Source organism: Acanthopagrus latus, chromosome 2, assembly GCF_904848185.1.
Source record: "Acanthopagrus latus isolate v.2019 chromosome 2, fAcaLat1.1, whole genome shotgun sequence".
NCBI lineage: Eukaryota > Metazoa > Chordata > Actinopteri > Spariformes > Sparidae > Acanthopagrus > Acanthopagrus latus.
The window spans coordinates 24,607,906-24,632,662 of NC_051040.1; the positions used below are offsets into that span (position 1 = coordinate 24,607,906).

The 24,757-nt window shown below is 44.4% G+C and overlaps 1 protein-coding gene across 6 annotated transcripts in view; it reads right to left on the minus strand.

Annotated features, from left to right (window-relative positions):
- dpf1 (D4, zinc and double PHD fingers family 1) overlaps positions 1-24,757 on the minus strand; it is a 43,871-nt gene that overhangs the window by 11,537 nt on the left and 7,577 nt on the right. For 4 of the 6 annotated variants that reach the window (XR_005070629.1, XM_037074114.1, XM_037074141.1 and 1 more), the window contains exons 2-8: positions 18,795-18,824; positions 17,954-18,114; positions 16,368-16,475; positions 15,700-15,827; positions 14,387-14,476; positions 13,236-13,314; positions 12,982-13,113 (exon numbers count right to left, since the gene is read on the minus strand). Coding sequence is in view for 5 of the 6 variants with exons in the window: in XM_037074114.1 (XP_036930009.1) it covers positions 12,982-13,113; positions 13,236-13,314; positions 14,387-14,476; positions 15,700-15,827; positions 16,368-16,475; positions 17,954-18,114; positions 18,795-18,824 (728 nt within the window). In the remaining variant the exon portion in view is untranslated. Of the gene's footprint in view, positions 1-12,981; positions 13,114-13,235; positions 13,315-14,386; positions 14,477-15,699; positions 15,828-16,367; positions 16,476-17,953; positions 18,115-18,794; positions 18,825-23,570; positions 23,684-24,757 lie in introns of those variants that run through there. The other 2 variants (XM_037074122.1, XM_037074152.1) reach the window with 2 other exon arrangements.

Consider the following 24,757-nt stretch of genomic DNA (forward strand, 5'->3'; position numbering starts at 1 on the left):
CCCGCTGGCCTGCCTGCACGGAGGAAAAAACTCCATCAATGATTAAACGCCCGCGGCCATGTTTCAGAAGCCGCCTGCAACCACAGACACGCCATCGCGGGCAAAGGGAGGGAGGGAGGGAGGGAGGGATGGGGACAGTGATGGAGAATGACAATAAAGAGGTGGGAGCTAATGAGCAGAAATAAAAGAGATATAAGCCAGGTTGGAAAAAGTGAGAGACTGAAGAAAAGAAAAGACAGCGAGGTGTCTCTTTTTTTCTTTCTCTCCCTCTGAAACCTGCTCATTACTTTCACCTCTCCTCCTGTGCCTCCTTTCGCTCTCGTCCCCAAATTCGTACCTGCTTTAGCCACCCTCCTCCTTTCCTTCTCTTCCCTTACCTCCATATCTCCCTCCTTTACCTGACCCTCCTCTCCCTCTCCCTCTCTTCCCTCCGTACCCCCCTCCCTCTCTCCACTTCCAATTACCAGGAGGAGTATGAGCAGAACCGCACACTTCACAGCTTTCAAGTGTTGGAGAGAGATCCTCCTGGGAATTATCCAGCAAGAGATGAATCCTCAAATGCTCCTCACCCCCTCACACACGCCCCCCCCCCCTCCGACACCTACCTTCCCCATCCTTCCTCCCTCCCTGCTTATAATTTCTTTCTCCCCCGTCTCATTTTCTCTCCTTTCCTCCTCCGTGCTGCTCCTTCGTTACCTTGCGTTGTTATTTCGCTCTCTGAACCGCTTCTTGCCCTGCTCCTTTTCCAAACTGAAGTCTTGAAGTCTCTTCTCACTGTTTTTTCTTTTTTGCAAAATAATTGGATATTTTCACATTTCTCACTTTACTTCATATTTTATTTATTTATTTGTATGCATTATTTATTCATTCGGGGATTACATAAAGTACTTCTTAAAAGAAAACATGACTAAAATGCAGAGTTTTTCTGGTCAAATTGAGATTTACACATATATCACGAAATAATGAACTAATGTTAATGTTCAAGTCTTTGCACTGTTGCTTTATTTTTATGCTTTGTAATCATTACACAGACGCTTTGCGAGATATGTACCACACACACAAAAAAAATTTGGCCTGAATAGGTAGAAGAAAGGTCTCAGCCCACAGGGGAACATTTAATCTATCACTGAACGGAGATGGTCACTTTGTTTGATTTGAACAATAGTATTGAGTGCAAAGCTGCTGTGTGGTTTTGTTTTTTGTTTTTTTTTAAAGATGACAAACACTGCACCTGGAAAGAAGTGAAATTATCCCTACCCTTTTACAGAATGATTTAATTTGAAGATTGGGTTTATTTGAACATGATTTGACTAATGGCGACCTGCTAAGAAGAACATTTTTTACAGCCTGCAAAAAAGAAAAATAGAGCAAAACAAAGTGCTACGTTTTGACAGAGTGCAAAGAAATGAATAAGTCGTGACCTGATGTCTGTATCCCATCCCGGCGCTGTCCTTTCATTTTCTTTCCTCACCACCTCTCCTTCTACACCATCCTTCTGTACCTTCTCTTTCCCTTCAGTCTCCCTCGCAGACTTTGGCTTGGAATCAATACCACAGCCCAACCCTGGCTGGTCGATAATCTCATCCTCTGGCCGGCCGCAGTGGAAGCCTCATCAACTTAGTGCTTCCATCTGAAGGGAATTACCTCTGCCTCCACACACACACGCAAACAAATCGGCATACCTGTTGACTCTTCCCACTTTCTCTTCCATCAGACTTTTTTAGAATGTTATCAGTTTTTCCCCACGCTTGTTTCTCCTTGCTCCTTGATTCGATAGCAAATTAAACATTTGCATGACATTGCCTTGAACTTGTAGATATAAAACGCTCCTTCAAATTTACACTCTGTTTTGTAGATACAGATACAGGTATTTTCAGCCAGTCACAAGAAGCTCAAGTTGCTGCAGCCACAAAACTTGATTAATCGCTGAGAATTAACAAGCGACAGTTGGGTTTAAATGTTTTCCCTTTCAGAGTGTTTTCATGATTACTGAGTGTATAAAAACAATCTACATAACTGTCATAAGGAACATAATATAACAGTAACAGAACTGTAAAAAGCTATTGCGCCATCTCTTAGCCTCATCCAAAGTGGAAGCAGCAGCACCAGGATTATGTTTTTGTTGTCCTCTCTATTGCAGTGTTTGCATACTGTAGCATTTGCCAATGATACTATGCTATATAATAATATCAAGCACTGTTTGTTTCATACTAAGGTTTCGGACATTGCAAGTAAATCGTTTTTAGCATACTAAAAGAGCAGGTTGGTAAAGAATTTCGGATGCAGCAGGTAGCTGAGGTTTTGGCCAATGCTAGTGAAAATGCTAAGATAATGTCAACCAAGGCCATCTCCAGCAACAGATGGGGATGTCAATGTAGTTTTCTATGTATCACTTAAAGGGATAGTTTAGGTTTTTGGAAGTGGGGTCATATAAAGTACATAGCTATAATCTGTTCCCTACCGTAATTGCCAATCAGTGCAGCCTCCAGTCCAGATGCTCAGCTTTGTACTGCAGTGAACAGTGCCCAGATGCAAAGCGAATTTTAAGCACCTAAAACAAGGCCCACCTAAAAAAATCTGTATCAGTTCAAGTGTACGTTGTATAGAGAAAATTCACATTGCTTAACATCGCCGTCAGACCCCACTTTCTTTTGGCACTACATCTTCTCAACCGTAGAACCTCCGTATCCCTACGCATTAACGCAACAGGTGATCTGTGAGCGGTAAAATACAGTGTGAGGCCCAGCTGCTGGATGAGAGGTTTATGCATGCAACTCTGTTTACTTTTGATCAAAACTAAACTTAACAATTTCAGACACAGACCGCAGAACCTCCGTATCCCTACGCATTAGCATAACGGCCTAGTTGCGCTACTGCGTAGGGATACGGAGGTTCTGCGGTCTGGAAAATGTAGTGCCAAAAGAAAGGGGGTCTGACAACTATGCAAAGCGGTGTGAATTTTCTCCATACAAAATACACTTGAACTGATAGAGAGTTTTTTAGGTGGGCCTTGGTTTAGGCGCTTAAAATTCGCTTTGCATCTGGGCACTGTTCACTGCAGTACAAAGCTGAGCGTCTGGGCTGGAGCGGCTCTCTGATTCTCCAAACTGAGGCTGCGCTGATCGGTGATTACGGTAGGGAACAGATCGACTATAGATATGTATTTTAAATGACCTCACTTCAAAAACCCTAAACTATCCCTTTAAAGTTTGGCCGTTCCTGAAGGGATTTAACTCTTCACTAGGGAGCGCAGTCACTGCTGCAGCCGTGCTAACATCAACTGTGCTGCACACATATTTTCCACTACCAATATTGTGTTTTTTCATATTGTATTGTGTTGCCTTGACTCACTATGTCTTGATGACAATGATGGCTTTTTTTCTTTCCTTTCCTTCCTCTAAAGATGGGCTGTGAGGTAATGAAATGTTGGCACCATTTGATTCATTGTGTTTTATTTGGTCAGAATCCTTAAAAGTTCAGCACCCGACCCTAGAAAACGTACATCGGAGTGTAGACGCGACGACTCTAACGTTGTCCAACTTAGACAGAGGTGATACCCAAAACAGTACCAGGTACTATCCACAACGTCTGACAACAGAAAACTAAAAGTGAGCGAGTCAAGTCAAGCTGAGCCCAGCTGAGCCCAGCTGAGCAACACTATGAAGTTGAAACAGGGACAAAACACTTCAATAAAGCAGGTTTAGATGGGGGCGGTGGAGGAAAAAATGTGGAGGAAGAAGGGAATAAGGAGGAGGCAGGGAAAGATTTCAGGAACGAATGTGGTAAAAAAGAGAGCAGAAGGAGGAGAGGGATGAGGAAGCACAAAGGCGGTAGAAAAGGAAAGGAGGTGAAAAAAAGTGGCTCCCGTTGTATCGGAGCAGCGGTGTGTGAAAACACACACTCTGCACTCCTGTCGCCTCGCTGCTTAATGAGGAGAGCCTCTCAGGAGTAAGCGCACGCACACACACACACACACAGATAAAAACACCCACAACCACATACATACAGTAGATGGCAGCCACACGTATGCACACACACACACACACACACACATACACTCAAAGATTTACAACCAAGCCTTTGCATAATAACTTTTGCTGTCCAGTTTCAGTCCCATCCCCCACCTGCTCTTTTTAATGTGATGAATGAGTCCCTGTAACCCTCGTCCAGCCACACACACAGACACAAACGCAACATGCACACACGTGATTATAGTCACCAAAAAATTAACATATTTTAACAAGAAACCAGAGGATAAACAAACAGATGCATAAGAAGCACATAAATGCACGTCCGCACACACACAAACGCTCAAGGAGACATCTTCAGGTTTTTTTTATGCAGACAAGGAAGCAGAGATGCAGTCAGATGGAAAGCGACAGTCACAGATGAAAAGTCACTGGCTTCCTTTCTGTCTGTCTCTCTCCCTCTCTCTCACCACCTTCCTCCTCTCACTCTTTCTCCCATCCTCTTCCTCTTTGCACTTTCATGCGTTCTCATTATTGCCGCTGCTCTCTCTGCCGCTGATTCGATCTCTTCTCCGCGCTTCATTGTGCTTCATTTTTTCGCTTCCCTTTCCTTATTTGGTCCCTCGATCTATTTTTTTCTCTCCCCTCTTCCCTCTGCTTTACTCTCAAAGAGGAAATTGGAACTCTTTCCTGCAATCCATCTGTTGTCACACTAATGCCTGCGCCAGTGCCATGCTCTGTTCTTCCCCTGTTTTTCCCCCCATTTCTGCTCCTTTTCCATCCCTGCAACCCCCCAACCTTCCCCACCCCATACCCTTACACACACACACACACACACACACAAGTGCTACTTTCACTCATGTCCAGTCAGCAGGTTGCGTAACTCCCAGTGCATTGTGGGTCTGGATGCATGCAATTGTGTGTGTGTGTGTGTGTGTGTGTGTGTGTGTGCAATGTGAGCTTGTGTGCAGAGATGACATTGCAAAGTTAAGAGGACAGAGGCAGTTTTGGTGCATAATAAAACTTGATCTATGGATGCTTTGTAATCACACTGACCCGCAGAAACAGAGACACACACATACACACGCACACACACACACACACACACACAGTCCGTCAGGCTCTGCAGTCTGCAGATATGTGCACTTTTGGCAAATAGACACACATGCCAATAAATCACACATGCGCACAAAGACACACTGTAACTGCCCCATAAATCATGCATGTGAAGAAAACCCACATAGACACACACATGCGGGCGCACACACAGCCTCTGTACTTATACTTTGTGCACATGTGCTCACATTTGCACGTACTTAAAAAGAGCCACTTAGCCAGCTACGGGCTTGTGTCCCTGTCAATGAAGAGTTAAAATGCAAATTATTAATCCTATTTTGTTCCAGAGAGAGACACGGCTGGGAATGTGACTGTGAAATCCTGTTTGAATTGCACCCAACCTCACATGGTCCACTTTCATGTGTGTCGGTCGCGTACCGTCATGTGGAAATGTCAAAAAATGACCAGTTGGACCAGAGCGCCGACATAAAACAGAGCATTTTGGAAGGAAAGACTCAAATCTGCCTCCTATCTTTTGTGGTATTTTTGCACTGAAATGGGGAGTTAGAGTTTCTGTAGGTGGTGCAGTTTTCTTTGTGTGTTCAGTCATGTTGGCTATCGCTGCTCGTGCAAACTACCAATTAGCATTTTAGTCGAAGCAAACCAGAATTGTAAAAGAGGAGGAGAGGATTTATCATTAAAACGGCAGTGCAATCTGACCGAGTTTAGATTAGAACATGGAAAAGTTTTCACGCATCTAATCACTATCGCATTATGCCTATTCACATATGGGCATTAATATTGTGGTAGAAATAATTCATGAATACGGCACGTGAGAATCTGTTGCATTGCTGATTCGTATTTCCTCCTCTCCTCACTGTGTTTTCCAGTTACATTCAGCCGCAGACAACAAGCAGACACACAGAGATGGATCGTGGGTGAGGGTGGATTTGGGATGGTGGTGGTGGATGTGGTGGTGGTGGTGGGGAGGCTTGCGGTGGTGTGGAGGCTTATCCAAACATAGCCAAGACAACTGAGGAACCACAAAACAACCAGCCAGCAAGCCACAGCGCAGCATGTTAAGACAGAATACCAAATGAAGCAGACTCCAATATTACCCTGCCTTCACCACTCCAACTGTCTGGGGGAATCTATATGATGAATCATGAAGAGATTTTTTCTTCTTCTTCTTCTTCTTCTTTTTGTATAACTCTCTGCCTCTCGCTCTGCCTCTGTCTTTGTCTTTACTCTCCCTCCTCTCGTTCTTTATGTTAGTCTTAATGAACTCCTCTGTGCCCCCTCCGCTCCTGCTCTCCACTTCTACGCTTTAACTTCTTCCATTCTTCTCTCTGTCTCTGTCTCTCTCTCTCTCTGTCTGTCTCCTCTCTTCCTCCCTCCCTTCCTAGTCTCCCCATACCTCTCCTCCCTCCCTTTCCCATCGTCTGTCTCTCTGTCTTACTCTCTCTCTCTTTTCAATGTACATAACAGTGTACTCTTTAGGAGGGAGCCATGGCGGTATCTATGGCAACCGGATTGCTAGGCAACAGCCGATTCTCCCTTCCTTTCCTGCGCCGTGCAGCAGCGGCGGCAATCAACCAATTGGAAGCTGAGGAGGAACGCCGGTGTACGTGAAAAGTTCAGAAGACACCCAGAGAGCAGTGCATTCTCCTCTCTTTCCACATGTGCCGCCTTAACATGGAGAAATCTCACATACATGAACACAAAATCAATTTGTCTTTGTTCTGGAAGACATGGTTTAAACAATAGAGAATGTTTTGTTGAACAGAGTAAGCAAGAAATTGTGTCTGGATGTGAAACATAAAGCCATTTTTACCTGATGTCGCAGCGCACATGGACCCACAGAGGGATTTAGGCAGTTTAGGCACACATGTGCTCATTAGCATACTATTACACCCCTGCACACACTGCTGGAGCCCATTGGAACGCAGCTTAAAAGACGACTCATTTCACATGGGAGTTCGGGGCAAGGGTTAGGGTTCATCATTAAACTTCAAAAGCACTGAAAAAAACAAGTTGACTTAAATCTCATGTAAACCAAATTATGATGTATTCAGAATTGGGTCTGGCTTGGTTGAGAGGGTTTGTTGGACGGACCGAACATCCTGTGAGTGCCAGTGACCCGATCGACAAAGACAAACCCCGGCAGAGAAACACATCTGTATCTGCCCAGTGATGATGCTATAAATGGCAGGGTGACAGCTAACGCAACAAACACAGGGGCTGAAATGTTTGCGCACTTCAAATCACCATTGCTGTTATTCGGAAGAGAAAGATAGATAGGTGACGGCAGAGAGAAAAACCAGAGAGTCTGCTGTGCACATATGGAGCAACAATAGACACAGGGTGGGGAGTGGCCATTTTGGGTTTCTCTGCGTTGTTTTTATATTGATGTTGGTTGATCAAAATTCGTCCTTCACTCCTCTGTCTGCAGACAGCAGGAGGAGGACAGGGAGGCCATTTTGAGACACAAGGCAAAAAAAAAAAAAAAAAAAAAAACTGGTGAGGGGGGGAAAAAAAACAACAACCAACAATGGTGAGTGGGAACAGAGGGAAGCTGACCTTCAAAGGGCTCAATTACATGTCACACACATACACACTCAAAGTTGGGCATGATTGCCCATAGAGCACATTCACATGGCTCGGTGGCACACAGACGCACAAAACAGACACACACCGAGAGAAATGCACATGCTCATGTGTGTGTTGCCCGCATTTTTAAACACACGCATGCAGGCACACACACACACACACACGGACACACTCGGCGCGTCCCTGCTGCTCCACACCGTAGGACCGTCTGTCCGTCCAGATAAAGTGGCCTCTGAATCTCAGCTCTGATTTGAGAGGGGGGATTTAATGACAACTATCCTCCCCCCTCCTCCTCCCTCTCCACCTCACTTCCCCTCTGCCTCTCCCTCTGTCTTTCTCTTATTTCTCTCATTCATTCACAGTCGCCGTTCCTCTCAGTTTGTGTCCTTCGAGCAATCTATTTATCTTATTCCTGCTATTTCACTATTTCGCTCTCTCCTTCTCATTTGCCTCCTTCTCTCCCTCTCGCTCTCCGTGCCCACAAAACCAATTTTCAGGTGGACACTGCAGGGCCGACCTCTAAAGTAAACATCCCCCCTTATTCATCTACTTCTCCATAGCCTCCTCCTCCTCCTCCTCCACTTCTTCTTCTTCTTCTTCATCATCCCCGACCACTACCACCATCAAATCACTGCCACTAGAGCCCCCTCCCCACCCCATATGCAACTCTCCCTTCCTCGCTCCCTCCTTCTCCTTCCTTCTTTCACTATCTCCAACCTTCTGTTTGGAAGAAAGAAGTAGAAGAAGTGTAAAAAACAAAAAAAAAAGCACATAGTGTGTGGTGCAGTCATGAATTTTAATGCCACTGCTCATTTTGAGTAAATAGTATATCAGCTGGGATCCAGACATATGAGGAGGTTTTAGTAGTGGTGGTTGATTCTGGTGGTGATGATCTGGGGGAGCGTAGACACAAAACAAATAAATAAATTAAAGGGGAACCCAAAGCTGGATGATGGATGAAGCATAACAGGAGAGAAGAGAATGGGGAATGGTCGGCAGAGGGATGGGAGAGGAGGGTTAAGTGAGGATGCAGAGCAAAAGGAGAAGAGGAAAGTGGTGAGAGATGGACAGAGTGAAAGAGAGGAAGGAAAATCTCATCTCCCGGTGGAATAATCTCTCATTTATCACACTGATGGAAAAACAGGGAGAGAGGATGGAGCTGGATAAGGCTCGGAAAAGACAGTTTCATAGTTTGGGTGATAAGTTTCAGCTCACACTTGTGTCGTCCGTGTAGCATACATACCATGGTGTCTAGACAGCTTTTTGTATAGTGTGAATTATGCATGCAGGGTCGCTCTCATTCGCGGGAGCTGTATTAATATTATTACATATGTGGCAATATACCGAAGGGTGGAGGGTGGAGGGTCTCCCTCATGATGCTCTGCAAATTGGGCAAAGCTATAATGGCACGCACACACACACACACACACACACACACACACACACACACACACACACACACACACAAACACACACACACAAACACACACACACACACACACTAGTGCATGCACACTCACACATATGAACACACTCAGAGAGCCTTGCAAATGCATGTGCACTTGTGCATGTGGACACACACACACACACCCAAAAGGCTAAGCTTCCTTTTTCATTTCAGCAGAGAAGATTGCATTTTCTGAGTCTGTGCACTGTGTGTGTATGTGTGCGTTTGTATGCTTGTGTGTGTGTGTGTGTGTGTGTGCGTGTATGTGTGTGAGTGAGTGTGTGTATGTGTGTGTGTGTGATTACTGACTGTTTGGGAGGGAGGGATGGGGGATATTAAACGATTCAAATGCTGTCTCTCTTGCTCTCCTCCACTGGAGAGACCTAAGACTGCAACATGGCCCCACACATACACACACACACACACACACACACACATACTGGTCCAGTCTGTTCTGTCAGACAGGCCAATTTAAAAACACACACTGCCAATTAACTGAGAGGCAGCATAGTTTCAGTGTGGACATTGTTGCAGTGCAGCATACACAGATAATGTGGATATGTGTGTTTTTGTGTGTTTGTCTGCATTCTATTCTGAGCAAATTGCTTGTTTTAAAACCGAGAGGAACAAAGACAGTGGATAAATCGTCTGTGCTTCTTTTTTCACATGTCCACAGCTATTTTCTTTTGTTGTTTTTGAGTGTGAACAACTGTACCCATTTTGCTGACGATTAGTGACCAAAACACAATCCCCCGCAGGATAAATGCATACTATTGTCCTTAAAAGAAGTGTTCAGGAACAAACAAAACACAAAGACAGAAGGTAACACTGAACCATAACCACACACTGATAAAAAAGTAGCATCGAGGAAGAAAAGAAACGAGCGAACAAAGACGGTGAGTAGTTTGCTTAGTGAGGATGCTACAGTTAACAGGTGGGGATGTTTGATGTTTGATTCAAGACCTGTACATAGAAAACTGAACATTTACTTCTCCGGGTGTTCACAAGCATTTGTTGTTCTCATATGGTTCCCCTGGATACATTTAGCAGAACAGTTGCAGCCTTGCGCTGCGTACAACCCACAGTGCTGGTATGCACACTATACACTACAATTCAATTCTTTTTACAGCACAAGTGATCTTTGGACAATCGCACTCTGCTGTTTAAATGCCTGTACAAACCTGGATCCATCTAGGTTGTGCACCAGGCCCCTTTACAGCTTCAGGAAGTCTGCCAAAACGCAATAACTCTCATACGTACTGTGCTTTCTGCAGGTTGTCTTATTAGAAATAAGCCAGAAGTCCCATGGGGAATGATGTTGTGTGAGGTAAAACCTACACTGATATTCAGTGTGAGTAAATGTCCCTGAGCCAGATGTACGTGAGACATACTTCATGATGGGCATCATAACTTGTCAAATACAGTTATAAGTAATAACATTTAAAGTGGCCACATTCTATTAACGTGTTCCATGCAGTGCCAAGACAGGGTTTATATACAACACCTTATGGAGCATCCAAATGGAGTGAATAGAGACATCATGAACAGAGGAAAAAAAAATCTATTTAATGCTCATCGTCTATAAAATGGTAACTTCGAAGATTGTACTCTTCCTTCATAAGGCAATGGCACTCCTCATGCACCTCGTGGGGCAAACCTCTTCGCTATAAATTGTTGATATTGGATGATTCTGCAAAATTCTGTATCACAATTAAAGCTTCTGTAAGTGATATATTTTTATTGAAATAAATGTAAATTTTATGGGGTTATGCAGCATGTGTGTGCATTTCGAAGGTCTGCAAGTGAAAAAGCCCGTAGTCCCGGCCAGAGTTACTCTCTCCAACAGAAAACCCTGCTTCTGCACTGCCTGAAATGCCTGGTTTGTAGTCAAGCATTTACTTTCGTAACTTATGTGTATCACTGGCATCCATTCAGTGACATAGAGAGGAGCGAGGGGATTAGCGACTACAACACATACAGGAAGTTAGCTAAAATGCTGACAACACTTACAGCAGCTTTGATGTCAATACGTCCAATGCAAATGTTTTTCTAAACTCTCAAATAAACTACGGTCAAAGTGTGCTAAGGGTTAAAACAGGGAAATGGTTAGGGAACGACTGTGGTTACAGATCATTAAAAAGGGCAAATTAAAACTGCAGCAACATGCTAAACCTCAGCCTCCACACTTTTATTTTCTTCCTTGCTTCATATAGGACACACTAAACATTTGCTAATTAACAGTAAACATAAAGTAGAGCTGAGGTAGATGGAAATCACATTAGCTTTATAGGTGTTTGGCGATAAACTAAAGCACTGGACAAACATCAAAATTTGATTTGATGATGGTGCTAGAGGAAAACTCAAGGGGTTACCAAAGTGACTGCAATTGAGCCTGAGACAAACGTGAATGCGCGTACCAAATTTCATTCCAATCCATCCGAAGTTTTGTTGAAATATTTCCCTCTGGCCAAAAATGGTGGACTGACCAACCAACCAGCATCACCTTTCACAGAACCATAGAAGGTTGGCTAAAAATACCTGTGTTTTGTTTGCACAGAAACATCTATGCTCCTGCTTCCCCTCATCTACATACATACCTAGATTGTTTGGCAAGAAATGCTGGAGGCATTAGCAAGCAATACCATGGGTCTTCATTACTAGCACTTGATATGCTGGACCAGCGCATTAATGGATACTCATTAAGCTGTTGATGGCTGCAGCCATACTGCGTGCTGTAAATTGAAAGGTACATACCGCAGAAGTAGAAAAATAAATGTAGAGTGTGCTGGAAAATTTCCCGGAGTGTATGACTGGTGTTTGTTCACTGACAGCTATTTGGAGCTGATGAGTGTTGATTAAAGAGCTGATGTATCTGTGCCACAGCTGTTGAAACTGTCTGAAGTGCTACATTAACTCAGAGAGGTGATGATGGATGGATTTATTTATGGATTTCTTTTTCTGTTTCATTTTATTCAAATATTTCTCTCTATATATATCTTTTCTATATGATTCCATGTGCTTGTTGGAGGCTACAGGTCTGTCTGACCTTTAATACATGAGGTCTGATTGTGTCTTTAGCCCTGGGCTACAGCAGCCCACACAATGGAAGGTTAAATGCTATGTTGTAGAAGAAGGCAAAATTACCCTTGGGCTACCATGTTAGCCTTGGGGCAACCATGTAAATATTGTGGTGTCATATGTAACCTTCAATAGACTTAGAGCTACATATTCTGAGATGACTGAGTAACAACAATTAAAGTATAGCCAATTTTAGGCCTCATTTAGACCAATGCGGGCACTGCATCGATTAGTCACAGGTTATTTAGCAGTGTGGGGGGGGCCCCGTTTGTGTGACGTGATGTTGTAAACTTGTAAAAGTTATTAATAATGCCATTACCTGAAAACACTTTCTTTCACTCTTCTTTTTAGACTTTTTGGATCCCCACAGCCAACATCCGACCCTCATTTAACCCTGGTCAAGAGTTGGTTCAAGAAGCCAATTGGGATGATTCATAATGGCCCTCTCTGATTGACCACAGTCTCACCCTGCGTCACTGCGTCAGTCTGAAAGGGGAATCAGTGAGAGCTGGAGAAATCAGCTAAACCCATTTCTCCATTGGGAGAAATCCTATCCTTCACCCACAGAAGTGCACACTTTGGATTTGGCTCAGTCAGCACTGTTACAGTCTATAATGCTGCAGGAGGAAGTCCAGGACAATCAATAGTTCTTGATAATATTCTGATTTTTAAGGACTGTTGAAATGACCCCGAAACTGCAAAACTTAAACTGTAGTTTTGACTATTGTTCTGTATCCGACGACCCGGGATGAAGTTAATAATGGATGACGATGGACAGCTGGAACGCTACAGATACGTTTAACATTCAGACAGCAGACTCACGCTTGTGGTTGTTCTTGCGTTGGAAGGGTAGTGTGTGTCGCTCAGAGTCTTCTTCCCCCTCCTCGTCTGCCAGGTGTGTGTGAGTGTAGTGGTAACTCAGCCCTGGGCGGTTCTTATAGCGCTTTCCACAGACTGTAACACACACACGCAGACACACAACACACACACAGTGTAGAAAATTGGTAAGTTGGTGTAAGTTGTGATTCAAAGACCAAGGACAAAAAGAAATAAAGACATAAAGTTGCATTGCTCACTGTCACAGACGTAAGGCTTGTCTCTGTCTTCAATGGCAGGCGGCTCTTGTCTCTTCCTCATACCGCCGACACCATAGGCCTACCGAAACCACAAACGTACACACACGAACACAGGTACACACACACACACACACACACACACACACACACACACACACACAGACACGCACACACAGACACACACGCACACACTTGTGAGAAATCATGTACATATTGTTTGCTAGACACAAAAAGTTTAAACTTCCCCACACAATAAAAAGAGCGTAACAGCAAAATCCTCACTAACCACACACACACACACACACACACACACACACACACACACACACACACACACACACACACACACACACACGTTTGCATTCTAATCATCTGCTCTCAGTGTAAAGCTCCACTTCCAGCAGGAGGGGGCTGATGACACCTAGCAGGGGAGCAACAGCTCCAATTAGCAACCCTGGTGTCTGTGTGTGAGCATGTGTATGTGTGTGTGCCGACTTTCAGAATACATTGTTAACACTTGATTATCGTCCCATAGGATGCCCAAAAAGAGGGGAGGAAAAAAAACCTGTCTGATCTAATCAAAGTAGTAAAAAAAAAGAAAAAAAAAAAAAGGTATGATTGAAATCTCTGGATCCATTTGCATTTATTCCTCATGATACTAGTTGATTTGTCAGATGGCATTTCACCATAGATTCAGAAAAAACAAAAATAATTCCTGATGTAGAAATCTACCTCACCTTTTGGAACACAAAACATCAAACCAGGGATTAGGAAAAAAAGATATTTCGTTAAATGCAAAATTAATTTGACTTCAGAAACACAGGACTCTTACACTGCATTGATATGGGCTGCACAAATGTAGCATATTCCCTCTAAGTCTTGTATATCAGAATAATTTATGGCGTCCCTCATTTCATAATGATCATCTTGCGATGGGTTCACACCAGCCGCAACACCCCTCAACATGTTCGCGTTCCAACAGTCCATCAACATGTTCAGTTTGACTGCAGTTTGCAGACTTTGTCTTCCCTCGCTTCACTCTTTTGCACTGACAGCCTAACAGCTCCTTTCATGGCTTGTTAGTTCAGTATAAACTAACCAAGGAAAAAAAAACAAAAGAGATGATTTATGAAATGTCATCGATGTCTTACCCGTGCTTTGGTACGGTTCTTGCGCTTTGGGACGTCTTCCTCCATCTCATCCACCTCCAGCTCATGAGGGAAATCCCCGACCAGCAGCTTCTATGGATGAGATGCACAGCGAGACAGATGGACTGTTAGACAGATTGGTTAGTTTCCTTTTTTTTTTTTACCTTGCTTTCATCCTGTTCTGCATGGACCAATGGGTGGTCAATTGTTTGCTCAATCCCAGTGCAGGAAGCAACCTTAAGAGAGGAGCCATTAAATCTAAATATAGCCAACATTTCATTGGAACAAGCAATTCAATTTGCAACCACCTTAATTAAAGAAGCACACCTCACAATTTAGTGCTGTGCGTCTATAAGCAAAGGAACTCACGAATGATACATTAACTAAAAAGTATCAAACAGCAGAGGCCGAGATATCCTGACTTTTAGTCCCTGATATGGATCAAGCGCCAAACACAATGATTACTACACTTCCCACGATGCAACTTTTTTTTTTTTCTGAAGCTGATAACAGAAGTAGCGAATGGGTGACCCATCGTGCTGACTAGTCATCTTTGAACAGATACTGAAAACTGGACGTTGTGTGTCACATTGGTGGACTGCCTCTATAGGAAGAGAGGCCATTAGCATTTGTTGTCAATAGCAGAAAGCAATATCACTGAGGGAAGAGTAAAGTGTGCACATGGAGCCATGAGGGGGCAGAGTGTTGAAGTGACGCCTGCCCGGATGAGCCTCCAGCTGGGTGAGCCTCCAGCTGGGCCGGTGTCAAGGGAAGCCCTGGATTAGAGACCCTAAACTTACTCGAGCTCTCGAAGGGCCACTGTGAGGGCCATCCACTCCACTGCAGATTGATTAGCTGTCCATCTGAATTCAAGAGCTGCTGCCCCTAGATGGTGAAATACTACAGGCAGATGGGCATTAACTTTTTGCTCAGAAGTGACCGAGTGAAATGTGCTGCACAGAGGATCGACTTCCCTCACATGTCCTTCAAACAGTTATTAGCAAGGTTGATCTGTAAAACACGTGAGTGGAATCCCTGTTAAACGCCGCGACTGGCTGCAGTGCAATCACACACAATCACAAGCACGCACACACTCGGTGCCAGGAGGGAGTTGTCAGAGCCGCGGGAGCCCGTGTCACTGCCAAAACACACACTCCGAGAGAGACAAAGGCAGAGACAGACAAAGAAACACAAACACAGACGGTAATACAGCTAGATAAAAAAGAGATAGACAGCCTGACATAGGACGAAAACAACGAGAACAAGGCGGGGAACGGCGAGAGAGAAAATGAGAGGAGGAAGAGAGAGAGTCTCACCTGACACTCGCTCATTGGCTCTTCTTCCTTGGTTTCTACCTTCTTGTCCAGGGTTTCCCCCGCGAGCAGCGACTCCAGCACAGGACCGTCTGGGATGCCCCCCTCCTTCTTTAGAGAGGCTTCGTAGTCTGGAGAATGAGACAATTACAATCAGAAAACAGCAGAGATCTCACAGTCACGCTGACATGCTCAGTTGAGCTGACAGTGCCCCGAGGAAACAAAATTTGGCTGGTTCGTGACGGCACAGGCACTTCATCTTCTGCGGTGTACACACGCTGAAGTGATCATCTGAAAGTTGTCCAAAATATCACTTGATTGTGTGTTGCTTGTGGCGTCCACATTTTATTTACAGACATTTGCTTGTCATGTAACCCACCTGCTGGGGAGTATCTCTCTTTTTTAATTATGATGCAAACACAAAGCTCAGTGATGCCACAGAGCCATGAACAGCCATGGGCCATTAAGTGTTAAAGTTATTTAACACTTAATGGCACTTTCTAGATTTTTCCAACCTGAGGGCAACATAAGGGGAATTATAATGGTCCGTTAAGGGGCTCAAAGTTAATGGTCAGCATCAGTTTTCTATGAGCAATTTGCACCCCGTTGATGCACCGATTTTGCAGTTCTGTCTTTTTTTCTGTCAGTTATTAAAATGACTCCTTAATTACCAATCTTGAACTCGATCGGTACGAGCCGCGGGTCCTCCAGGATGTTTAGCCGTCTTTTCTTGCGCCAGCAACGAGCGGGATATGTGTACAACTGACCTGGAGCATGACCTGAAACACAGAGGAACACTACCATGATTCATACATTCACCAGTGCATGGCTAGATGAAGACATCTCTCACACACCGCCAGGAATAGTTTACTTTTTGATAATCATTTATCAATTAGTCTATAAGGTTTGTGTTGTTTTGTGTATAGCTTAGAAACCACAACTGACACTTGATTATACAATCTCATGTTGAATGATGACCATGATGAACACCTTTATCTTGAATCCTAAATATTGAATCTTATTCACACTCGGATGGTTGGATAAATGAGTCTTACATGCTAGAATATTAGCATTAAGTTTGTCTATGTTTTCTTTATTTTGTTTGACTAATTGTGGTGTTTTGCATAATCAAACTACATTTTATAAGAGTGCACAGCTCCACTGTATTAGGCACAGCAGTGCTTCGACCTATATGCTTACACATCTTAGTTCAATGTGATAGAATGCTAATTTGCTAATTAGCACTTAACACAAAGTACAGCAGAGCATGAAAGTTATTCCATATCATCCTGAGGGGGTTGTGGATATCTGAACTAAATTTAATGGCAATTCATTCAACAGTTATCATGACATTTTGAGCCACAAATGCCAACCTATACTATAGATGGCCCTATAGTAAAATATATAATTCATCTTCTGAGGACCATCACCATGATCTGTGCAAAAATTTTTAGTCCATCTGATTATTGTTAGCATAGCCAAAAATATAAGTAGCCATGTTCTAATGGTAAAAATGTGTCATGATTTTTTTTTTTTTTTTTAAATATGAACTACTCTCTTATTGTTACTGATGAATAATTAGCCATTAAATAAAAAGTAGTATTAAGTATTAACCTTGAATTGTAAATTGGTGCAAAATCAGTTCAGCTTTTGATTTAATTCAGCACTATTCTATGAAAATCAAGTTCAAACTTAAAACTTGCTAAATAACAAACAAAAGAACTGCACTGGCAGACACCAGGCAAAGCCTACAAACACACACACACACACACACACACACACACACACACACACACACAAAGTGCACTCTCTCCGGAATACTTTGTGCCAGCGGCGTATCATTGCCTACAGGGGTGTCTGATTCGCTGCCAAAATACACTGATGTTACAGAGAAAGAGAAAGCGATGAGGAAACACCCTTTGGGGAAAGTAGCACAAAAAAAAGTTGAGGTGTGAAAGGTAGGAGGCCTGGAAATGAGGGAGAGGAGAGAGGAAGGAACAAGAGACAGAAACAAGCAGAGAGGAGGAAGGAAGGAAGCCGCAGGACAAATAACTGGAGAGAATCATTTGTGTAGCATAACAGCTGGTAAACACAACACACACACCAACAAAGAGGAGTGCTCTGGAGTGCTCCTCAAGCTTCAGCCAGCAACTCTCCACTTTACTCTGCACAGGTATCAATCAAACAACACACACACACACACACACACACACACACACACACACACACACACACACACACACACACACACACACACCTGGTCCACGGTGATTCTTCTCCATCCAGATGTAGCAGTTGCTCTGGGCCACACCGGTCTGGGAATCCAGGAAGGGGAGACGCATGGAGCGCTCGGCACACAGGCGGGCATTGTAGCTGCGACAGTGTTCGATGGCCTCCTTATAGAACTCCTCACCAAGACTGGGAGAGGAGAGAGGGGAGGAGGAGGAGGAGGAGGAGGGAGAGGAGATAGAGTGAGGGCGTGTGGGGGTCAAAGGTGGAGGACAAGGAGGGGAATCCAACATTAACGGGGCAACAGGATGCCAGAAGCTCAGCATGTGCGTGCGTGTGTTTACGTGTGTTTCCACGTGTTAAGGTGGACTTTCATGGACAGGTGTGGGGCAAATTTTGTGTGTGTGTCTGCAAGCTTCAAGCTGCGCACATCTCTGAAGGTATGTGCATGTGTGGAGGTCAAAAGGGGCAGCGAGTGGACAGTCATGGCTGGTTATGGTGTGTGTGTGTGTGTGTGTCTGTGTGTGTCTGTGTGTGTAGGCGATCCGTGGAGATGCGCAGTCCTATTAACCTGGGTCACAGCAGATGAGCTGGCAACTACGCACTGCTCACTCACACACACACACACACACATGCACACACACACACACACACACACACACACACACACACACACACACACACACACATCCAGCACTGTAACACATTATCCACCGTGACGACAATCTATGCACTCTATCTTCACACCTGTACAAGTGTGAGTTTGATTACCATTCAGTGCAATATTCTTCTCTTTGTTCCTCCCTCCCTTCCTCCCTCCCTTTATCCCCCCCCCCCTCGTCTCACCCATCTCTCATCCTCCCTCTTACCTGTTCTTGATGACTGCACCTCCAGATTGCCTGTAGGGGGAAGAAGAAGAAGACGAAGAAGAAGAAAAAGAAAAAAAACAAGTGATGTGTGGTGAGTCACTCCACTCCACCCTACTTTCTCCCTCTCCACTTTTCATTCTTTTCAACATCTTCCCGTCACTTTCACTCTTTTTTTCCCTTCCTGTTGCATGCTTAACTTTCACACTCTGCTGCCCTTCCTCTTTTTTGTTAATTTTCATATTTCTTTGCGCTCCTCTCCCTTCTCTTTGTCTCTCTCCTGTTAATCACTCCTCTCTAGTGTCCTCCCGCTGAGTGCAGACATCAAGGTCACTCTGCTATACAGACGGTAGATACAGGACACACGAAACTACAGCTATGTGCACGTACACACACACACAGCTCTTCGCCAACAGCAGCCACACAACAACGGTGCAGTGCTGCTGCTGATAAAGAATTGTTGGCTTCGTTCTGTGCAGCCACTAAAAGGTGTTAGCGATTAATAGATTGATCCGTTTTGCAGGAACACTCGGAGTATGTGGACTCAAAATGTGGTCGCAAAATTGTACAGTGTGTTTATTGATTATGGTGATGTACGTATGTTGCACTCCTATAACATTGTAACAATGGGCAGTTTCTGAAAAAGGATCACAATCAATGCATCGGAACTACAGATATCGTGTTTTTATTCCACTCATCCTTCTTCTCTGTCAAAACCTGCCTGCCTACCGTTACCCATAATGCAACACAAGAATCATATATTTTTTTTAACCTATTCAATCCCAGCACCTAATTATAGGGGCTCCCCTTTAAACAGGCTGCAAATGCCTCCTGATGAAGGCCACAAGCCAAAATGCATCTGACAATGAAGCTATTAAAACTAAAAGTCCTGCAAGTTTGAAACAGGCTACAAATAAAATAATCAGGCAAGCAATGACAGTAACATAATTTAACTTTTTAGAGCCTATTGGTTGAAACAAAAATGGGCTAGAGTTTGGATTGGACACCTGCAAACTGAAGGGGTTTGTCTTGAGCCAAAGTCATCCAGGAGAAAAAGAGTCATCAAATACCTGAATCCCGCATTCGCGCTGCACTAATATCTATTCATTTCCTTCTTGGCCAAATGCCAAAACTTTTGTCATATTTAACTGAAATCTGCTAAATTGGTTTTATAAAGATATCTTGTAATTAACACACAGAAAGCAAACAAACTTCACAGGACCGAAAACCTCCTTGGCGGAGGTAATTATTTAATACTGCCGCAACACACTGCAACACACTGTGAAGGTGAAAACAGAACTGATGATCATTTTTCAATACAGGCAAAAATTGTAGTTTTGAAAAGAGGTGACTCTTTGACAAGACACTCACACAAAAAGAATATTTACAGACTGAAGCCCTTAAAATGGACTGAAGCTGATTTGAGAGGGCTCTTGTGAAAACGTCGAGTAGAATCAACTGTCCAGGTTGGAAATATGAGCAAATTCGACTCAAACCATCAGACCCTGCAGACGCTGGTGAGGTCTGACAGCTTGTGCGTGGCATCTTCAAAACCTCCTAAACCAGTTCTGCAACCTCGCGGGCCACCGCCGGACGTGTGACATTTAAAGGATGCGATTGGGGCGTCAATATGTGGGGCATGGCGTGCTCGCGTCCGTTAACGTGTCGCTGGGAATGAGCTGCTCGAAGAGGACATGTTTCCGTACAACTCAGCGCCCACTATCGGCCGTGACCATCACAGTATTTCATGGCCTGGATGGAGGTGCGTCACCACCAGAATTTTGCCTCACTTGGTTTCACTTTGCTCTGTGGCAGTGATTCTCATTGTCACTTAAAAAAAAAACATCCACCCAACCAGTCAGATACCACTCACCTGGGTTTTGGCGGATAAAGGCGACAGCGAAATGCTTGAATTTTAAATTAGAGTTTGTACCTGACATTAGCTGGCCGAAGCACAAAGACAGCCGTCCTCCTCAGACACAAGTATACCCACTGTTTGCATATAAATAGTCATGAGGCGGGGGGATAAACACTCACACAATCCGAGAGACGCTCGAACACTCACATACGTTCAAGAAAATCACAGGTGCAGAAAGCCTTGCGTGCTGCATTTTAATATTTTGAGAGGAACATGGCGAATAAAAGACTTGGACTCCAAGGCCGCACTAGTGACCAAACTGGAATACCAGAGAGAAATAGACTCAGTGGAAAAAAAAAAATAGAAAACATTCAAAATGTAAAACAGCTCACCCCTGAGCTCCCTTCTCCATCCCCTCCCTCAGCAGCCCTCTCACTTCAAACCCACTCCCTTCCATCCCTCCATCACCTCCATCCTTCTCTCCTCAGCTGCCTTTAAAGGTACTGGAATAAGTCGGTCCCCCCTCGATAATAAGTTGACAGCTGTAGAAAATGGCTTCTTTCAATTTGGGTGCTCCCAATCTCATTATGTTGTGATAGGGGAGCCGCATGACTGTGTGCCGGTTTGGTGGCTCGTATGGGGAGAAGAGCCGAGGCACTCGAGTTGGCAGTTGAGGGGGAGATGCGCAAAGAGAAAGTTGGGAGGAGACACTTGAAGAAAAAAGGAGAGGGAAGAATATGGTGGGCAGAGGAGCGAAGAGGGGAAGGGAGAAAGTGGCATCCACAGAGGGAGAGGCGGAATTCAAGACAGCAAGGGAAGGGGATGAGGAGAAAAGGGGACAAAAAGTGAGACGGAGAAGGTGCACAAAGAGAGAAGAGGCACGGCAGTAACGGAGCAGGCTGACCTGTGAAAAGACGAGGCTCGCTGATAACACCTCAAGGCCGGCTGTTGTTTAAGACAGAGCTGCAGACAAATTTCACTAAACTATGAAACCCCTCATTCAGCGGCAAATAGCTATCAGAGAAAATCAGACTCTCAACACCCGTTTGTAAAATAATAATCTTCAGCACTTAGGATTTGATTCATAAATCACATCGAGGGGAGCGGCAACGGAGAAGAAATGCGCCATGAGCAAACATTCCCCCAAATGTTGTGTCTCAGTGTGCTGGCCAGGGGAAGAATAGTAAACCTGACTAGCAGAGAAACCAACCTCTTCCTAATTCAGTAGCTTGTGACTACCTCACGGACCTGCCAGTGAAACACAGAGAGTGTTTTAAAAAACTCACAGTAAAACAAAAGCACAAGCCACGTGTCCCGGCAAAATGTAGGCCTGAAGTTAGAGTGTTAGCTGCAAGCTGGTAAAATTGTAACCAACATGTGGCAGCACAGCACAGACTAAAGGGAACATAGCCGCAGATATGCATATTTGCTCCTTTCCAAAGAGGTTGACACCACTTTGACGTCTCAACATTAAATACACAGATACTGTTAGCAGTACAGTTAGCCAGGCTTTGCCTATCCTCATCATTACAACTGACGAACCAGCGGCACCTTCATGGCGTTATAGACGTTAGCTAGGAAGGCTAAGTGAGATAATACTGTGTGCTGGTAGTATTTACACCATTAATTCGTAAACCATCAGTCACAGTGAGGAAGAGGAATAGCGTCCTGTTACTATGGAAAACACAGCATCTAGATAAGTGACAGGACGGGTCGGATGTTGAGCCTGTAATTCTCACAAGATATCAGGTGCACAGGTAATAATAAGCCTACCAGCAGCTTGAACACTGACTAATTAATATTAAATATTTTGTTTATTTAATCCTCACAAGGAGCTGTACATAGCTAGGCCTCGCTGTTTCCCATTTCTTCTTATATTTTCACTAAGCCAAACAAAGCAAACAGTCTCCTGGCATTAACTTCATATTTACTGTACAGATATCAGAGAGGTATCGCTCTTCTTATCTAACTCTCAGCCACAAAGACAACAAGTGTATTCCCCCTCCCCCAAAAAATATTTCTTTATCATAGCCAAGGAGGAAAGGCTCAGTTAACACAGAGGATTCTCCACCAAGCAGAGGAGGAAATCTCCCTCTGGCCTGTGGCCACTGTGGTCCAATCAACCAAGCAGTTGCTGAAAACACAGACCACAGGGAGAAGCACAGGGAAGCCAAACTGCCCATCATCAAACCACACAGCCGATGAAGAAAAGAGGAAACCTGAGTCTGCACCAACACATACACAAGCGACGGGTGCATACACGCCTCACTCAGCAGGAAAACTAATTCTCCAATCATTCCCATTTTTTTAATATACAAGATTGTTTTTGTGATTCAGGTTATTCAGGCTTATGGATGCACACGGACTCACAAGCACCGAGAGAAATACTAGCAGCTTCAGGAATTAGCTGGCACGGTGCCAGCTCTCCAACAAACCGGAGCTGACTACCAAAAGTGTCCAGGCAGACATGACGGAAATGACAATCACACAGGCCTGCACTGTGCAAGGGCACGAAAACAACACAGAGGACGCATGCATGCATAAATATAGACCTGCAACACTCACTGAGAGAATAATGCAACCATATGAATGCAAGTGAACTTTTAGTAGGACATACAGTAGTAGGCATGCACACAGAAAAATAACAGAAAAATGCATGCACACGTCATGTAGACAGTATTATGTATCTGCAGCCACAGACAAAGATACACCAAATTAAGACTGGATAAAGAAAAGGGAAGTAGAATGCCTGGAGCATGTCGTGTGTGTGTGTGTGTGTGTGTGTGTGTGTATGAATCTGAAGCCCACATCGCACTGTCTGCCTCCGCCTGCTCTAAGCAAACAGCAGGGAGGGAGAGGCCTCCATGAAAACAGTGACGAAACTGGTGACACTGGGAGCATGCACACACGTACAAACTCACACTCCTGCCAGGCAGTAGACATACAGCCATCCTAAAAAGCGCAGCCACCCCACCAGGCCCACCCTGGGTAACCTATTGTCTGAATCCCTGGGTGATCCCTCAAGTCCCATCCAGCAGAGGCAGTCCACTTCAACACATACTGAGTCTCAGTCCAGTGTCCACACTGAGAAAAACACAGGCATACACACACACAGACACACACACACACACACACTGCCGGCAGCATTTTCTGGTTAGACTGCAATTAACCACACCAATTAGCTGGTTCCCCAACCAATAGAGAAACAGAGGGCTCCCCCTAGAGGTGAAATCACATCATTGGAAAAGCCAATGAGAAATGTGAGCAAATCATAAAAGTGAGTCCACAATTACAAAAAAGACGTCGCCAACAAAGGATTTCATTTCGATAGTGGTTTCCAACTGGGTGAAATGAGGTAATTAAACTGGAAGGAAATGAAGTAGTCCACATGTAAATGGCTTCATGAGGGCTGAGGGCAGATTGCATGGGAGCGATTTGCACTTTAGGTTTGTTATCAAATGCTGCTGAGACTGTGGCTGTTGGCTGTGTGTGTGTGTGTGTGTGTGTGTGTGTGTGTGTGTGTGTGTGTGTGTGTGTGTGTGTACGGGTTAGCTTTAAGCCTGTAAAAACACTTGTGCCTACAGACTCAAGCCTGTACACCTGGTCCACACACCTGTCTCATCCACCATTGTCCATCTGTGCAGTTACTCACACCGAGACAGACATATATATACACACACACACGCACACCCACACACACATTGCAGTTGTCTGGCCTACAGAGCTTTGTGTGTGCGTGCGTGTGTCTGTGCATGCGCGCAGTGGAGAACTAATATCAGGCGGCCTACTACTGTACTGTTCCTCCCCTCCCCCCAGCCAAGCCATGGCTGAACTCAACAGATTAAACTATGCAATATCACCCTTACCAATTCACCCTTCCTCCTCCTCCTCCTCCTCCTCCTCCTCCCTTCACCTCCCCCCATCCCCACCACACTCGATTCAATTTCTTCTCCCTCTCTCTCTCTCTCTCTCTCTCTCTCTCTCTCTCTCTCTCATCAAATCATTTGTCTTTTTTTTCTCCCAATCTGAGCACATTTTCCTGTTCTTCTGAAGCTTGCTATATATATACAGGCCTATATATATGCCGGAGTACAAAAATATATGGGGA